Genomic DNA, 17610 nt, shown 5'->3' with positions numbered 1-17610 from the left:
TTGAATTCAAGTGCCTAAACTAGCTTTTCAACATTCATGTTGCTCTAAGCAACGCACGAAAATAATTTGAGGAAAGAAATCTCATCCATAGAAGTTCTTTAACGAATTTGTCACCAAAAAAAATTGATATCTCGTGTAACCATGAGTCATAAAGAACTGTTGAAGAGTACATTATGATCAAGAAAACATAATGCAAACATTTCCAGAGGATAATCAGTATACCTTCTCCCTTGAAGGGTAACAAAATGACAAATCCACAAATTCAATATGACCCACAACTTGAGGCAATTTCAAACCTGCACACAATTGTGCTAATAATCAACACAAAATAAGGGTACATCTTACTAAGGATGAAAGCATGAAGCAACATTAATATTAAAATATTTAGAACACATACAGGAAAAGAAATGCAAAATTCCATAGTTAGCCAAAGAAAATATATGCAAATTGAACCCACAGAAAATATATTTCTGGTAAAAGCTAAATTAGCACGCTGAGTTGGAGTAGGGATGCAGAGCCTTGCAGCCCTGAAAAAAGAATTTGGCATTGTTGATCGTAGTTCCATAAGTTGTTACTTAATAAAAGAAACTTTCACCGGCAACTGCTTAATGAGACAAGAATACAAGCCATGACAGCAAGAGTGGCACGCATGGTCAATGTTTGTGTTTCTTAGAAAACTCAATATCTGGCTAGACCTCTGATTTAACTCGTAAATTTTTAAATCTTCATAAGCCTTACCTGGTGCAGAGAGTCTTTAGTGGCAAGATTGCTAAAACTCTTAGGGAGAGTTCAATAAATGATTTGATAAATTGAACTTTTTCTCTCATGAAGCCAAAAGTTGCAGTTTACTAGAGCACTTCAGGGTTTGACAACCAGATGTATTATAGCAAAGTATCAAAATGGGATTTTCATCTTCCTAAAATTGAGATAGCAGGGCTTCCAAACCCATGAAAGTCGCATCTTTGGAAGAGAGGGCTCTCTCGGTTCCTGTGAGGGAGCTGCTTGTATGTCCCCCCAACCACTAAACCAAGGGTTGGGCAGTTTATGGCCCTAGTCATGTCCAAAACATTTCGCCCAGGGAATGTGGCACAACTGAGAAGGATTTAAAGCGGGTCATTCCTTGTTGAGGTCAGAGAGATGCCCAGAGATTATGTTTGTAGGCCAAGAGAGCTGTGTCGTCTCCTCCGTGCAGTTGTAGGCCTGTGAGAGATATATATCTGGATGTGGACTTACTCTCATCTGGATTGCTTGATAGTCCGCATCAAAATATCCTTGTATCTGTATATCCGAGCCTCCTCCATAAGTGAGTGTGTAATTAACGGTTCCCTTCAAATATTGTAGTACTCTTTTGATGGCTTTCCAGTGCTCCATGCCTGGATTACTCTTGAACCTGCTAATCAAAACTCATGGCAAAAGATAAAGCTGGTCTTATTCCTGACATAGCATACATTAGTGACCCAACTGTACTTCTGTATGAAATTCTTTGCATGCCTTCCTTTTCTTCTAAAGTAGTGGAAAACATGGCTAGGCTAAGCATGGTCTTCTTTTCAATAGGGGTTAATATGGGTCAGCAATTCTCCATTTCAAATCTTTCAGTCTTAATAAATTCAGCCAAGAAACCTTTTGAAGTCATGCTTCTTAAACCAAATAAAAATAAACTCCTAAACTATAGCAATAGAAAAAATAGAAGCTCTGATATCAATGAAATGTGTGGCTATGTGAAACTCAAGGTACTAAATTTCAAAAAAAAAAAATTATTTTTATTACAAATACCTAAATTCCACTTACATGGGCCACAATATGTTGCTGGAAAATTAATACAATGCTCTAGATACAACCTAGGATCTTTATTTTTACTGCCAAGATAAATATAAACTATCCAGGAACTTTTAAACTAACTTTTATTATAATTTTTAACACAGTATAAGTTCCTGAAAATTTATAAAAAATAAAAAATAAAATTCAAAATAAATAAAAACCAATGGAAAGAATTACTGGAAGATACCTAGAGTTACCCAACCAGGGCTTGGTAAACCCCACACCCGATTCCCTGACAAAAGGTGCACTTTTGATCTTTAAAGTGTTACTGGAAATTTTAAGATAAAGAAACTTTGTAGGCAATTCTTCTTCCTCTAGGACTTTAGAGAGCTCAAAAATAAACTAGGGTTTATACAAACCCTATGGGAACAAAATAGAGCTGATCTTGAGAGTTGATCTCTCTCTAAGGTGGTCTCCTCTCTTTTTCCTTCAGAAATACAGCAAAATCTTTTATCTAGGGTTTCTCAGACAAAAATATAGAGGAGAGAGGGAAAGGTGGCATGCCTCTCTTTTGGTTAAAAAGGAGAGAGTGGCATGCCTCTCTTTAGGTTAAACGAGAGATAGAAGAGAGAATCTCTCAATTTGGTGAGTGAGGGAGAGAGAGAGAAAGATCTTTGGGAGAGAGAGAAAAGATCTAATGATTAGATCTCAAAAAGGCTCAAACTAGGTCTTTAAATAGAAAGAAATCTAGAAGAAAACCTATCTCCTAGTGTGAATAGGATTTACCATAAGAAATCTATAAGGTAAGAGATCCCAAAGACGAGACATCATGGTTTAGGAAAGATTAGGAACCTTATCCCCTTACACTTTGACCCAATCCTCTCCTATTTAAAAAATAAATCTAATCAACTTTAAACTTTTTCTATTGAAATTTGCAATCAAATTTAAAATATTTTCTAGATAAAAATTATCTAGATTTAATCTATTTAAATTTGAATCAAACTTAAATATTTTCTAAATAAATATTATCTAGATTTCCCCTAAGATATAGGAAATCAAATCTCATTAGTTTTCCTATTTAAATATAAAATTTCAAAACAAATCTTTAAGAAAGTGGGGCGTGCCCCTTTTCTCCTAAAAATAAGGCATGGGGGATTGTGCCACAAAAAGTGGCGTGGCACATTTTTCCTAAAAAAGACTTTTTAGTAAAATAGGTTGCCCCCTATTTCCTTTAAAAGTGGCATGCCACTATTTTACCATAAATAGTAGCGTGCCCCCCCTCTTAAAATTTCTTTCCTAAAAATTAGGGCATGGCCCCTATTTTGTTACATTTTTTGGCGTGCGACCTTTTAGCTAGAAAGGTGGCGTGCTCCCCCTTTACCAAAAAAAATAGGCCATGCCAAATATGATATACAAAAATAGGGTGTGGTCCCCAGGTTACACAGGGTGCCACATGTGGGGCTGGATCCTTGGTCCCATGTGTATAATTTTTAAAGTTCTGAAATTTTCAGAAATACCCTAAAAAGAAAATTTACAGCAAAAATAATATCTTTCAATTCAAAAAAAATATTTAAAAATCAAAAAAACATTTATAATATCAAAATTAAATATACTAGAAGTGAACTGGTACCGATGGGTCAAAATAAATGATATTAAGGGCACTCCACTCGCCTCAGAAACCATAGTCCACAACTGTTCTCTTATCCTACCCAACAAAGTCCTATGACCCACAGTCTTTTCTGCATGGGTTCATGATTGGCTTGTTAAAGTTGAATAATAAAATAGTGAAACGATTATCCTGGAATGGGGATTTTAGTTCCCCCTTTAAAAGCAAGTCTAGCACTTGTCAGTACAGTGCAAAAAGGGGCTCTCAGTGCATGTACACATGTCCCTCTAAAGGTTGCTTCCCCATACGGCTGTCATGTGTACATGCCGTGCGAAAGTTTGTTGAGGATTTAGGTCCTTGCTCTCACAAGCCTGCGATCGCACGCTGGAAACCACACAGGTCTCCTGACCTACAAACATGATGCATGGGCATCGCTCCGACCTCAATAAGGGATGACCCACTTTAAACCCTTCTCGATTGTGCCACATGCCCAGGGCCAAGGGTTTTGGACATGACCAGGGCCATAAACCGCTCAACCCTTGGTTAGTCAACACACACTCCCACGAAAGCGTATATTCCACTATTCATCATTTTTACAAGCTTTCTAGGCCTTTAAAGGCCACAAAACCCAACACAAGGCTTGCATGGGAACACTCAAGCACCCTTTAGCATGGCCTCACATGGCTCAACAAGCCTAGCATGGCCAAATAGACCCCACATGGTGGTGGTGACCTATTCAAGCGAGCCCATGGCACACCCTCACATGCAAAGCCATTGCCATAACTTTCAGCCTCGCAAATGCCCACCGCCTCAACAGCACCTGACCAGCAGCACCGTCCAGAAGACGATCCAAGTGCGCCAGGACACAAAAGGTTTTGGCCACGGTGATCTAGTCCCAACTCCTCATAAAAAACAATGTGTAAGCAGCTTTGTTGCAAAGTATAAACAACCCGATTCACCCAAAAGAGAAAATGTATAAACAACCCGCAGGTCCCATATAGACTTGTGGCCATTTAGGAAGTTCAACAACCTCTAACGGGATGCCAATGTTTCAAGCATACGAACCATTGTAGGAAGCCACCTTCCCACCACTTTGCATGGTCCATTAATGCCTCAGAGGGGCCTTGTGAGGCTTGTCGCAGCGTCTGTTTGGACTCACATGGGCTAATTGGGCCTTTGTACACCAACGAAGAGACCGCCTGGTGGGGCTAGCATGGTGGAAGTGAGCTGCTTTGCCTAAGGCCAACAGGGCATTGCATGGCCCAACAAGGCCCCATGGAGCAGTGGTGATCCATGCAGGCTAAAGATGCATGGACCTTGTGCACAGGCTGTGATCATCCAGCAAGATAGGGCCCGTAGCGAGGCCCAATTAGTCCCAAAAGTATATGGTGAGAACCATACTGCAAACTTCTCACTGGCTGCATGCTAGGGAAGTACACCCTGCCACAGACCACTGATTTTTTGCCTATCATGGAATGCGATTCTCTATCTTCAGGCGATTTTGTGAATCTCTCATCCCCCCAGCAGACTTAGACGGCTGGAATAGTCTGATCAACTGTCCTTACTAACCTCCATTCCTGCTGGCTTTCCTTCAATTTTGGGCAATGTGGCCCCTTTCTTGAGATAATTCATCTATGGATTTTATTTTCAGAAGAAGAAAGTTGGGAATTAAGGGTAAGGCTGACTGTCATTACACATTTGTGTTTCTTTCATACATGTGAGTTTGTATAAATAATGCAAAATGGTCATTACATTTGAAAAACAACCAATAGGGAACAAGTTAGATGCACCATAACCCCTTCAAGAGAGCAACAATTTAATCCGAGCAAAACTCATCCACTTATACTTTTAGTAATCCACTCAACACAATTGAGTGTCCAAACAAGGGATATGGCCAACCATGTTTTGGGTGGAAGGATCAAAATAGTGCACAAACCTGCCAATTCTTCAAATATTTTTCTAAAGTAGAGCTATACACGATACAAGTAAATACCTTGCAAGGATTCTTCAGAGACATAAGTCTTAAACAAAAATACAAAACTATTCTCTTCTTGCTATCTAGAAGAAACAAATTGGGTAATATGCATCTCACGTTTCAACCACCAATTGTGCAGACAGGTATATCAGACGTGAAGGCATTAAAATTTGCAGACAAGTAAAAGACTCTATCATGACATAAAGCAAATACCCAATGTTAGGAGAAGTCTAAAGAAGTTATTTAATATAATCCTTTGTGAGGCAGTTTAGATGGTCATATATACCAACTTTTCTTTTCTTTTTTTAATGTTAACGGTAAATATTATAATAGTAAGATTTTTTATAAAAGTCAGAGCCACAAACTGGGTCTCTCAACCAAAAATTGGTCACTAGGGAGTGACCTGTTCTAGAAGACTGGCTCTAACATCACCAGTGAGGCAAAAGATAGGGGCTTATATAATCTGCACGTTACAAGAAAGAAGACTATAATCTAGAAAAGGGAGGCCTCCCCGCCTTGCTAGTGATATACAACTCCCTGTTGTGCGCATATATACATGTGCAAAAGGCTGGTTCCTAGCGGCTTCCTTGGCGAGACGATCTGCGAAGTTGTTGGACGTCCTCCAAATATGCATCCATAAGATGTTTATACCCTTGCAAGTATGCTCAATTTCATAAAAATTGTGTGCTAGGTACCAAGGAGGAGGGGCCTTTCTGGCGGCCCAGAGTATTACATTTTTGGCATCTCCCTCTATGTGCAGGCATAGTCCCCAAGAAGGGTTAAATTTCTTGGTTCCCATCAAAAGGGCCGTGACCTCTGCGAACTACGAGTCTTTGTGGCCAAGGTGTTCTAAGAAGGATGAGATGACTTCACCGTTATGGTTACGGAAGACTCCTCCCGCGCCTGCTAGGCCTGGATTTCCCAAGGAGCATCCATCAAAATTGAACTTAATATCACCTACCGGTGGGGGAGTCCAGTACGATACTCTTGGGTTGCGGTGAGCGGTTACTTGAATAAGGTTCACCCAGTTGCGAAGAAAACTAGCCGCCAAAATCCCAGTGAACAGATTGTGGTTGGAAGCCCAAAAGATTACCATTGAAGTAACCTTGTGGAACAAAGCTAGGAGTTCGCTTTTGATACCACAAAAAATTCTCAAATTTCTTTCTAGCCAGATGGTTCACACCGTAGCAGCTAGAGCGGCTTTCCAGATGATCCTGCTCGACTTCAGCCAATTATATTCAAAGGAACAGGAAGTCAGCGCCGGAATTGAAGGGGGGGTGACCCATGATATTCCAAAAAGTTGGATAATTCTACTCCAAAGTTGAAGGGCAATCTGACAGTGAATGAACAAGTCGGGGTTTGTTTCTTTGGGGTTGACTACAAAAATCTTGTTCCGCCATTCCGTTCTATTAAGGGTCATTACCCACAATCAAACTATAAGTCACCATATATTTTCTCACTACTTCCACCCATGTCTTTTAGGGCCTCCTCCTTATCCTTTAGAGCCTTCCACTTGAACCAAATCAACCCTCCCAACCATTGTTGTACTAAGTCCACACTACATATGACCAGATCACCAAATTCTATATTCCATCGTTTTATCGCCCATTAGAGCTACCCCTAAGTTCAGTCAAATGTATTCATTCCGAATTGTATCCTTGTCTTGCCAATCGTCCATCTTAACATCACTATCTCAGCTGCACTCATTCTATGGATATGTTGTTTCTTAACCGTCCAAAATTCAGTCCCATAAAACATGACTAGTCTCATAACAGTCATATAGCACTTCTCCTTCAATTTCATTGCTGGTTCAAGTATCTAGACTTAATGAAATTTACACATATAATTAGATTTAGTGGTTTCATGAAGACAAACACCAACATGGTCAATCCTACAATGGCAATAATATGTTCATCAAGCTCAAAGCATTCAATATATCTAATAAAATACAACTAGCAAAACGGTAACATGAAAAAATAACTTTATTTTGGTGATCCATTGAATTCAATAAAGTATTCTTCATGAGTTTTAATGTAAAATAATTATATGCATGACAGCTGAGATGCACACAAACAGGTATGAGAACAGACCAAGGAAGCGTGGATAGAAATCAAGAATTCCTCAAACTTTGGTAACAAATATGGATACAGGTATCCTGTTCAAAATATCGACACATGTATAGTATATGCATAGTATGCGGTATTAAAATACCTCATATTTCTTTATTGAATTAACTATATAGTCACATTACATTTTAGCTATGTCACATGTGCACACATACACACGCACATGCGCACACATAAGCATTCAGTTATACACATTTTTCAACATTGTTATACACATTTTTCAACATATGCCACCTTTTATTTTTAGCTTCAGAATATTCTAGTTCTACATATATCATGTACTTGTGAATAAATTTATATTTCTCATATTACATCATCATCAAGTCATTTTATATTCCAGATATCCTTTTAAGTATCTGGTATGGGCATCTGTTTTGTAAAATGTTAACACCTGAACATTACATTTAGAAGCATTTGGTGTATGTTGGGCCATAGTAACATCACTATACAAAAAAGATGCTAGTTCTTGAATGAAACTTCAACATGAGAAGTAATAAGAATTCATAGCCTTAGGGTCTCAATCGGTGATCTGCAAGGTGCCCATATGATGTATAGGTCATGCTATGTTAGCCGTCTGGATAAGAAAAACTTATTTTCTAAATATTGAAATTCCATGTGCAAGCAGCGGATGCAATAATAACTAATGCATTACGAGGGACAAGTGCTTGCCATTCAATAAGAATTGTTCGCTAGGAAGTAGATCCATGAGGCGGAAAACCTTTTCACTAGCCCCCACTGACTGCATTAAATTTGACCAATTGTCTCCAACCCACCAAGTTGAATAAATTAACCAGTCTGCGTACAAGATGAACTTTGTCAGTTGCTCTACAGTAATGTGGCCCGCCATAATAGAAGCTCCACCAATAAGAACAGCAACCACCTGCAAAAGAGCAATACATAGAGTCAGACACAAACGAAAAGCACATGGACACAGATATAGACATAGATACGAAAAAAGTTCGCATAAGGTTGCAACCTTATGCTTTAAATCAGAGTGAAGTGACCCAGCCATATCCACTCGAACTCAACCAAGTTACTAAGCCTCACCCTATGGGCGATCTGAGTTGTCCCGAGTTCCATGTACAACTAAGGTTACACGAAAAAACTTAAAAATACAGGAGATCCCTTCTCTCTCTCTCTCTCTCTCTCTCTCTCTCTCTCTCTCTCTCTCTCTCTCTCTCTCTCTCTCTCTCTAAAAAAATCTCCTTTCACGGTTTCACCTTCTAAAACTTATGAACCTTCTAAAATCGCTTTCTTTCATTTAGCATTTTGAAGATCCCCTTGCAGTCTTGAACCAGCCTTTCCCTCCTATTTTTGAGCAGCCTCAAAACACAAAAATTAGCTATTCAGAATGTGCTATTTTTTTCTCAAACGTGCAGAGCTGCAACATGTTTGTTTCATACAAGATTCAATTAGGCGACCCTCGCCATGTTTTTTCTCTGCGCCATTTTCCTTGAGTCAGCCGTCTCCCCACCTTCATCGCCAACTCTCTCTCTCCAAGCTGGGAAAAAAAAAAAAATCTTTTTCTTCCAATTCAAAACCCACAAAGAATCATTGAAAGAGAGATATGGAGAAACACCCATTAATAACCTACTTTATCGAAACTGATGCTATTTTTTGGCCTCCAACTTGACTACTTTCTCTCTCCTCCCTCTCTTATCAGCTGCTCTCTTCTTTGCCATGTGTGCCCCACACATTTTCTTAGTCAAGTGCCCCTTACTCTCTTCTCCCTCCTCTCTCTCAACCATGTGTCTCATAGCCTTTCTAGCTTCACCATGTGGCCTCCTCTCTCTCCGTTCCCCTCACCCAAATGCCCTATTCCTTCCTACCTTCCAACGTGGCCTCTTTCGAAACCCCCATCCCTCAAACTCTCTCCCCTGGTCCTATAAGGCTTTTGCCTTAGGCATGCAGAAACAGACTTGCCCGAGTAACTCAGCTCGGGCCAGGGCTGAGTCTGTGGCCCATGCCAAGGCCTCGTACACTGCTATAGAGTACGGAGAGCCTCAAAAATCCTATAAAAACAAGTGTTTTGAAGTCAGAAAACCTTCCGATTGATCATATCGACCTCGATATTTATTGATATAAAGAAAAAAGAGAATTTCAAGTCCTAAACATAGTACATCTTGTAACAAGTAATCCAGACCGTCAATTTTCAAGATTTTCAAGTGTTTATAGATCCGCACCATTTCGAAAAATTTTAAATTTTATGATTAGGTTTGAACATGGATTTTCAGGCCATCGTAAGGTTTCTTACACCGGAACTACTTATTCCAGTGAAATGTAGCGGGTGCACGTTACTTGTACATGAAAGGTGGACTATGTGACTAGGCAAGTCAACCGATTAAAATTTTTCAATCTTTTCTTTTGTATTTTTTAATAAAAGTTGACAATAGTATTAATATGATAAAATAATTTACATTTGGTTTAGACCCAAAGACGGCAGTCCCACATATTAAGTGCTCAGACAACATTGTAAAGAAAGTAAGGCGAGAGGGGAGAGAAGTAATACAAGAGGGAGATATACACCAAAAGAGGTTTGAGCAGTGCCCAGCGGGAGCCCAATACGTACCAAACCCTAGCACAGTAGCATTGGCAGAGAGCCAAATTTCATAAGACTTGAAGCATATAATGCGAAGGCAGGCCCAGTCAAAAGGACCGCAGCAAAGTCCTTAAGAGAAACGTGTGTAGCCAGCAGATTGATGATGCGAATTCTGCGGCTGTCAAGCTAACTGTTTTCCTTCAAGCAGTGCACTGGGCAAAAAATGCCTTGCTGCGCGAAGCAGAGAATGCTCGAGATACAGAGCGAGAGAAGTTGTGGGCAAGAGGAAGAAGGGGTAAAAAGGGAAGGAAACAGAGGTAAAAAAAAAGGGTAGGTGAGGTAGAAGAGGTGAGATATGCAAGAAAAGAAAGAAACCGAGGTCATAGGGAGGATTGAGAAAGAAGACCTTAAGTAGTGGCGAGAAACAGTCCAGCGAGACCACCTTACCAAAATTTACCTCCTCGCTGATTGGGGTCTATCCCTTTATTTTTCCAACTTTTCTTTTATCCCTTGTTTTCGTCTTTTTTTTTCTCCCCCTTTCCTTCCTCTTTTTCCATGCTCTCTTTGTGGGCCAGAGGGAGAAGGGGTAAAGAGGGAAGCAGAGGTAAAAAAGTGGGGTAGGTGAGGTAGAAGAGATGAGATATGCGAGAAAAGAGAGAAACCGAGGTTAAATGGAGGATAGAGAAAGAAGACCTTAAGCAGCGGCGAGAGACGATCCAGTAAGACCAACTCACCAGATTTACCCCCTAGCTGATTGGGGTCTATCCCCTTATTTTTTCTTTTTACCCCTTTCTTTCCTTCCACCCCCCCCTCCCCCCCTTTCCTTTCTCTCCTTTTATCTTTTTTTTTTGTATTGCCACCCGAATCATTCACAAGTGTCCAAATACAATATATGAAACAAATAAAATACCAAGGACTCTCACTTGTTTGCCATTAAAACAAAATTACATTCACAACATAGATCTGAAAATTACATAAAAGATGCAATTAAATAAAAAAGAACATGAAATAGGAAATTACTGTATACCTTGCCTTAGGTTACCCCCAAGGATTTAGCACACCCCACGTCAAGTCTCCCCCACCAATGGCGCACGGGATCTAGGTTCAAGAACTTGTCTCACAACTTGGGAAGCCTAGGCAAAACCAGTAGAGAGCATGATATGGGATAACCTAGACCAAAGCTCAACACATGAGCATAAGGACAAGATAGAAGGCTAGGGTGTTGTGGCTTGGGCGTGCCACCTTTTAGGGTTTCTTATGCTTCCTATACCCTAATTTAGAGAGAGAATAGAGAGAGATTAGAGAGGGGTGTGCCATCCCTTTGGCTCAAAGAGAAAGAGAGATTGAGATATCAAGTGTGTAGAGAATGAGGCCCCCATAGCTAGTTTATATAGAATAAAAACTAGGGTTTCTAGGGTTAGGGTTTTGCCATCATTATGAGACTTAATCTTGCCCTTTGATCTTGGAGAGCTGTGGGGTGAAGAGATCTCATCCATTCATTACTTAGATCAGCCATCATAATTAAAAGAATGAGGTGCAACCCTTATCCCTCAGTTTCCATAACTCTGTTCCCATCAAATATTATGTAGATAAAGTACTAAACCAATATCAATTAATTTTTACACTTTTCCTTTTTAAAATCAATTAAAATCTCTACACCACACTTTCCTAAAATTCTCAAGTCGACATGTGGCTTAATTAGAATAAACCAATTTAGAAAAGAATAAGAGGAGGTGGAACACCCCGCCCCATAGGTAGCCATGTCGGCCCCACATCCCAGTAATTGGTTGGCCCAATAAAATCGAATGGGCCCCCAATATATTAAAATTGATTTCAGATAATCAAGTAAATTAATTTTCAGACAATCAATGAAATTCAGTGGTCACAATTCTCTTAGACTTTCTCCCTCTACCTGCAGCCCCTTGCCTTCTTTTCTCTATTTCTCTGCATTGTAGATTACTCGACGTGTGGGGATGCCTACCCTGGTATATTAGAACTCTCTCCCCTTGAGCTTCTGCTCTTTTCTCACTCTCTGCTTCTGTACTTCGAGTACCCAACAGGAGGGTAGCCACCTTCTAATTCTACAAGACTTTCGACCTGCCACACCATCGACCACAGCAGAAGACTGGCGACCAAGGCCCTCAAAAGTTTGGCCTCCCGGGTTACTTTTTCTTGCATCGATATCTCTCTCTGAATGCTTTTGACCCTTCGTAGCCGCTCCTCAGATACTGAAAGCCAGTCCGAGCAACTTACTCCACCAGAGTATTTGGAGAACTTCGTTGGCAGTTTTATCTCTTTGGAATATGCTTCTCTCTCCTTCAAGTTTGTACTCTTTTCTTTTTAGTTTTATCTGGAATACTTAGTACTCTCTTCTCTTATGGTTTTACTCTCACTCTCCCCCCAAGCATCTTTGCTCTTCCTATTTCTTTTTTACTATATACTGAGCACCCGAAATGAGTGTTGCCATAGGTAGCTTACTCTTTATGTAAAAAAAATTTTTAAATACAATTTAACGTTTTCAAAAAAAAAATCGATAATCCAGTAAATGTTATATTGTTATTAAATAATTTATTTTTCTTTCTAATTTAAATAAGTCCAAAATTTGCTTTTTCTCTATTTAAATCATATTTCAATAAAATAAAATACCAATAGAGGTCCAAAAAATTATTTTTTAAAATCCAAAAATAATTAAACTATACTAAAACATATTCAAAGAGATTTAATGAGAATAGGATCGATAGAGTTATGATTACAACAAATACACTTAGGACTCCATCCTTTCTAAAAACCGTTTCTCACTACACCTTCTCAAATTGGCCCAATAGTTCCCATGACCTACATCCCTTCGCAGAGGTTCAGGATTGGACTATCAAAGTCAGCCACTAAGTGAAGGCAAAACAATCTTAGTCTATGGATTACAGGTTCCTACCTGAGGACAAGTCCAGGCCCCATGTCAACACTATGCTTTATGGATCCTTCCAACACAATTTAGTGTTGCAGGGAATCATCTCTTCCACACATGTACACGTCAAACACCCTTATCCAAAAAGGGTTGTTTCCTAGACGGCTATCTTTTACAAATCAGGATGTAACAATGATAACCTTTCTGGAAGCCTGAATACCCGACTTAGATACACTTGATAGCTTGGGGATCTAGGTTATCATTACAAGTAACTAACATATGATCAAAGCAACACGCCCAAAAACTCAAGGAGGAACAACAAATAGTGGAGCATCAGGAAAGAGAACCAAGTGAGATGTTTTTCCATATAAAACTGAAGAACGCATATGATTAATTAAATAGCATGCATTTAGTAAGGCATCTCCCCAATAATCCTTTGGAACATGCATATAAAAATGCAGAGAATGGCCTACTTTAAGTAAGTGCTAATTTTTTCTTTCAAAAACTCCAATCTGTTGAGTATGCGCACAAGAAGTTTGGTGCAAAATTCCATGTTCCGCATAATTCTGAAATTCTTTAGATAGATACTCTTTAGCATTATCAAACCGCAAAATACACACTTTCTTATTAAATTGAGTCTGAATCGCCTTGTGAAACAATTTAAAAATGGAGAAAAATCTCAAATCCTTCTTTCATTAAATATAACCATGTCATTTGTGAATAATCATCCACGAAAGTTACAAAATACTTATGACCAAACAAACTTACTTATGACCAAACAAACTTTGTACTCTAACTGGACCCCATATATCACAGTAAACGGAACAAGTCTATGTCAACTCTAGGATGAAGTGACACCCTATGATGCTTTCCTAACAGACAAGCTTCACACTGTAAAGCAGACTGACTCTATAAAAGGGAACTTCAAGTTCTTGAGAGACGTATGACCCAGCCGACAATGCCATAAGGAGAATCAGCAGAGTGAAAAGCAGCACCAATAAGGTTATCATCCAAGTACAGGCTGCCTGCCTGATATCCGCCCACCAATCATCATATTCATCTTTGGATCTTGAAAGACACAAGAAGGATAAAAGGTTACAGAGCAATGAAGAGATTCGGCTAATTTGCTCAGATTATAAACTGAAGGGAAACTTTGGGACATACAGTACATATAGGCATAACTATACCCTGCCCTAACACACTAGACAGCAATCCATCAGCCAGGGTAACAGAAGAATTAGGAATGCACTTATATAGAGATTCAAAAACAGCGGACTCACCATCATGTAATCTGATGCCCCTGAACCACTAACACAGGGAGCAGGTTTTCGAGAGGCAAGAAGCACAAAAGTACCTGAATTTGCAAGGGTGTCAATAGAAGAGGAAGAGGGAACCAAAGACAGTTATATTCGTTTAACAAGTTTATTATATTCTTCTATGGAAAGCACAACAGAGTCACCAACGGAATCTGACAGTTGTTGGCGATCACGGAGTCTACTCAAATAAGGCTCATCACTCTCAGATGTGTAAGCCACTTGGTTTGTTCAAGCAAGCTCACCAACCTTGTCCAAACACTTGTCAACCTTATTATTTGTAATGCCCACCATGCATACGCTTGTCAGTTCCTCGACCTCTCTACCTCCATCACCTCTACTGTGGCCTCGTCCTGAGTCACAACCACATGCCCGACCTCTACCTCCATCACCTCTCCTTACAACTGTATTCAATGTCGATCCATCACTAATACTTACTTCAAGGGAGAGGGAGAAGCCGGTATATTAACTCATTTAATGTGTGAGTAAACATTAGCGAGAGATGGGAGTTCACTATTTGCCAAGGTCTGTCCACTTACATAATGTTATTCAGTTGACAACCCTAAATTCTTCATGTTGCCTCTTCTGTAATTCCACATCACAAGATATAGGCTCGTATAGATGCATCTCTTCCCACATACCCCTGAGGGAACTATAGTACTCACTCACACTCTTATTACCTTGTTGCAATTGAAACATTTTCTCAAACAGCTCATATACCTGGGAGATATTTTTATATGATGAATATGTTTCTTTCAAAGTGTTCCAAATTTCCTTAGTTGTATCAAGAGACATCACATTGGCACCTATTTGGGGTTCCATACTACTCCACAACCAGCTCATGATCATCCACTCTCCATATCTACTGCCAGAGTTACTAGGCTTGTCCTCAGTCATATTGTTTAGTTTCCTCCTTGCATCCAGGGATACTGTGATAGATTGAGCCCATACAATAGAATTAGACTCACTTAGTTTTACAGAGGTGATTTGTATACCCACAGTTTCAGAAAGACTAAGCATTCCAGGCTTTATTTTCCACGAGCATAAAAGATTAAGGAGGACAACCAAGGTTGGCCAATTTCAGACACTCACACAAGCTTAGTACAATGCAAAAACAACTTAAAACGGAGAGAGATACTTATCATTCAGATCTGGTCACGTTCTCACACTTGAACAAATTAGGGCAACACCACATTGAACACGTCTGAGACTTGCCAACATTGAAACTAGGTCATGATCAAGATCAAGATCTACAAAGAGATCATACAAATTACTATGGTATGGCAGGAACATGCATGATATCTCTGTAGATCATACATGCCAACAAACAGGTCTGGAACATGCATATAAATATGCAGAGAACGGGCTAATTTTTATGATCTCTCTGTAGATCTACAGAGAGATCATACAACTTAAAAAGGTGAGAAATACCAACATTGAAACTAGGCCATTATCTCTCTGTAAATCTTGATCCATATGGACGATTTTGTAGCACAGTATAGTAGCATTTACTGTAGTACGGCATTGTAGCACGTATATAGCAGCATGTTACTGTAGTTTTATAATTAAAAGCAATAAGGAAGAAAGGCGAAGATCATGATTCCTATCTCCTTTTTTTTCTTTTTAGAGGGAAGGGCATGAAAAAAAGAGAAGATGAAAGGGAAGGGATGTTGAAAAGATAAAGAATTCAAGAAAGAAAGGATTCAAAAAACGTAAAGGATCAGCTCAGATACCATATCAAAGAATATAGAAAGAAAAGAGAAAAAGAAAGAAGAAGAGAGAAGAGAAAAATATGAGAAACATGAGAGGAAATAGAAAGATGTGAAGTTCAACCCACCCACGCACACCTCTTAACCTTATGTTTCGTTAAAAATTATGATATAGATAATACTACCCCATACAAATATAACTAGGACACTTAGGTTCAAAACTTAGATAACAAAGGAATTTTACATCTAAAGATTACTACTTATGCACTAAAGTAAATAAAATGACACAAGAAATAAATAACAGACATAAAAGGGCAGATTAAATGACTATTTTTCCCTCTTGTGGTTCCTCTTATAAACTTTAAGCTTGTCTCTCTTATCTAGATACTCATATTGGGTTTTTATGACCATTTAAAGGCCTTATGAGAGCATGTAACCAATTTTGGTATAGTGGAACAAAGAACTCTAGTGAAAATATGGTCCAGAGAGACCGAGGTTGGCAATATTGTTTGCCGAGACTCTGACTAGGCTTGACAAGCTAGGCCAAAAGTACCAAAACCCTAAATACTTGGGCATAGAGAACAACTAATAAGGGTTAGCAGGGTTATCCCTAGATGAGGTCGGAGTTGCCTAGGGTAATGATCAGGTTAGCAATATTGTTTGCCGAGACTTTGATTAGGCTTTACAAGTTAGGCCTTCGAGTACCAAAACCCTAAATACTTGGGCATAGTGCACAACGATAAGGGTTAGCAGGGTTATTCCTTGATAACTTCTGAGTTGCCCAAAGTAGTGAGCCAAGGGACTGTGTGACCTTTGTGTGTGATTAGTGGGCCTGAAGGGACGAGGGCCAAAGCCCCATCTTAAACCATCACATGACATGTACACATGATTGCCTTATCGAGAAGCAAAACACCATTGAGGATGATGTGTGTACATGTGCGAGAGATAAACCCCCATATGCACCAAATGCAAATTGTGTGCACAACGTCTGTGCGACCTAGGACTTATCCATAGGGGGAACCTGTAATCATAGACTAAGATTGTGTCCCCTCACCTATTGGCTGACTTTGGTAGCTCAATCATGAACCCCTGAAATAGATTGTGGGTCATGGGAATTATTAGGTCAGTTTGAGAAAGTGGGTGTGAATTATGATCTCTAATAGAAAAATGGAGTGCTTCAGTGATTTCGCTATTTCTTTAAAATAATTGGATTCAAATCCCATCAAATAATTTAGAGTTAATTAAATTGACCTTAAATGATTTTTCGATAAATAAAATGAATTTTTAGAAGTCTCTAGGTATTTTATTTTCTCAAAATGAATTTATAAATAGGTTAAAACTAAATTTTCAGTATTTAATAAATCAAAGAGGAAAAAAAAAGAGCAAACATTTTCTAAAAGTCATTTTCTCTATTTCAAAAATAGTAATACACATGGGGGCCATTGTACTACATGGCCCCACTAAAATAATGCATGTGGAGAGGTGTGTGGGGCCCACTTCAGGCTCCATAAGAGGCACGCCCCACATAAGTGATGCACCTTCCTATTCCATAATGCATGCATTATGCCATCTATTAGATTCGAAATAAAAAGGGAAGTTTTTATCATGAAGGAGATTTTGACTTTTCAAATAAGCATGTGCAAGAAAATTATGGAAAAAAAAGTAAATAGAAATATATTTTC

General features: G+C 39.1%; 1 protein-coding gene across 27 annotated transcripts in view; it reads right to left on the bottom strand.

The window, feature by feature from the left end:
• The window catches only part of ABCB26 (transporter associated with antigen processing protein 1), an 88672-nt gene that overhangs the window by 32387 nt on the left and 38675 nt on the right, over positions 1 to 17610 (bottom strand). For 23 of the 27 annotated variants that reach the window (XR_016058269.1, XR_016058267.1, XR_016058268.1 and 20 more), the window contains 2 exons: positions 8135 to 8345; positions 223 to 296 (listed from right to left, as the gene is read on the bottom strand). Coding sequence is in view for 9 of the 27 variants with exons in the window: in XM_088870472.1 (XP_088726598.1) it covers positions 223 to 296; positions 8135 to 8345 (285 nt within the window). In the remaining 18 variants the exon portion in view is untranslated. Of the gene's footprint in view, positions 1 to 222; positions 297 to 8134; positions 8346 to 17610 lie in introns of those variants that run through there. The other 4 variants (XR_016058277.1, XM_088870475.1, XR_016058272.1 and 1 more) reach the window with 3 other exon arrangements.

The sequence above is a fragment of the Amborella trichopoda genome, chromosome 6, assembly GCF_054954075.1.
Source record: "Amborella trichopoda isolate Santa Cruz 75 chromosome 6, AtrichopodaSantaCruz75HAP2 v2.0, whole genome shotgun sequence".
Lineage (NCBI taxonomy): Eukaryota > Viridiplantae > Streptophyta > Magnoliopsida > Amborellales > Amborellaceae > Amborella > Amborella trichopoda.
The sequence above is the reverse complement of the archived record's forward strand: the minus strand, read 5'-3'. Positions and strand labels throughout refer to the sequence as shown.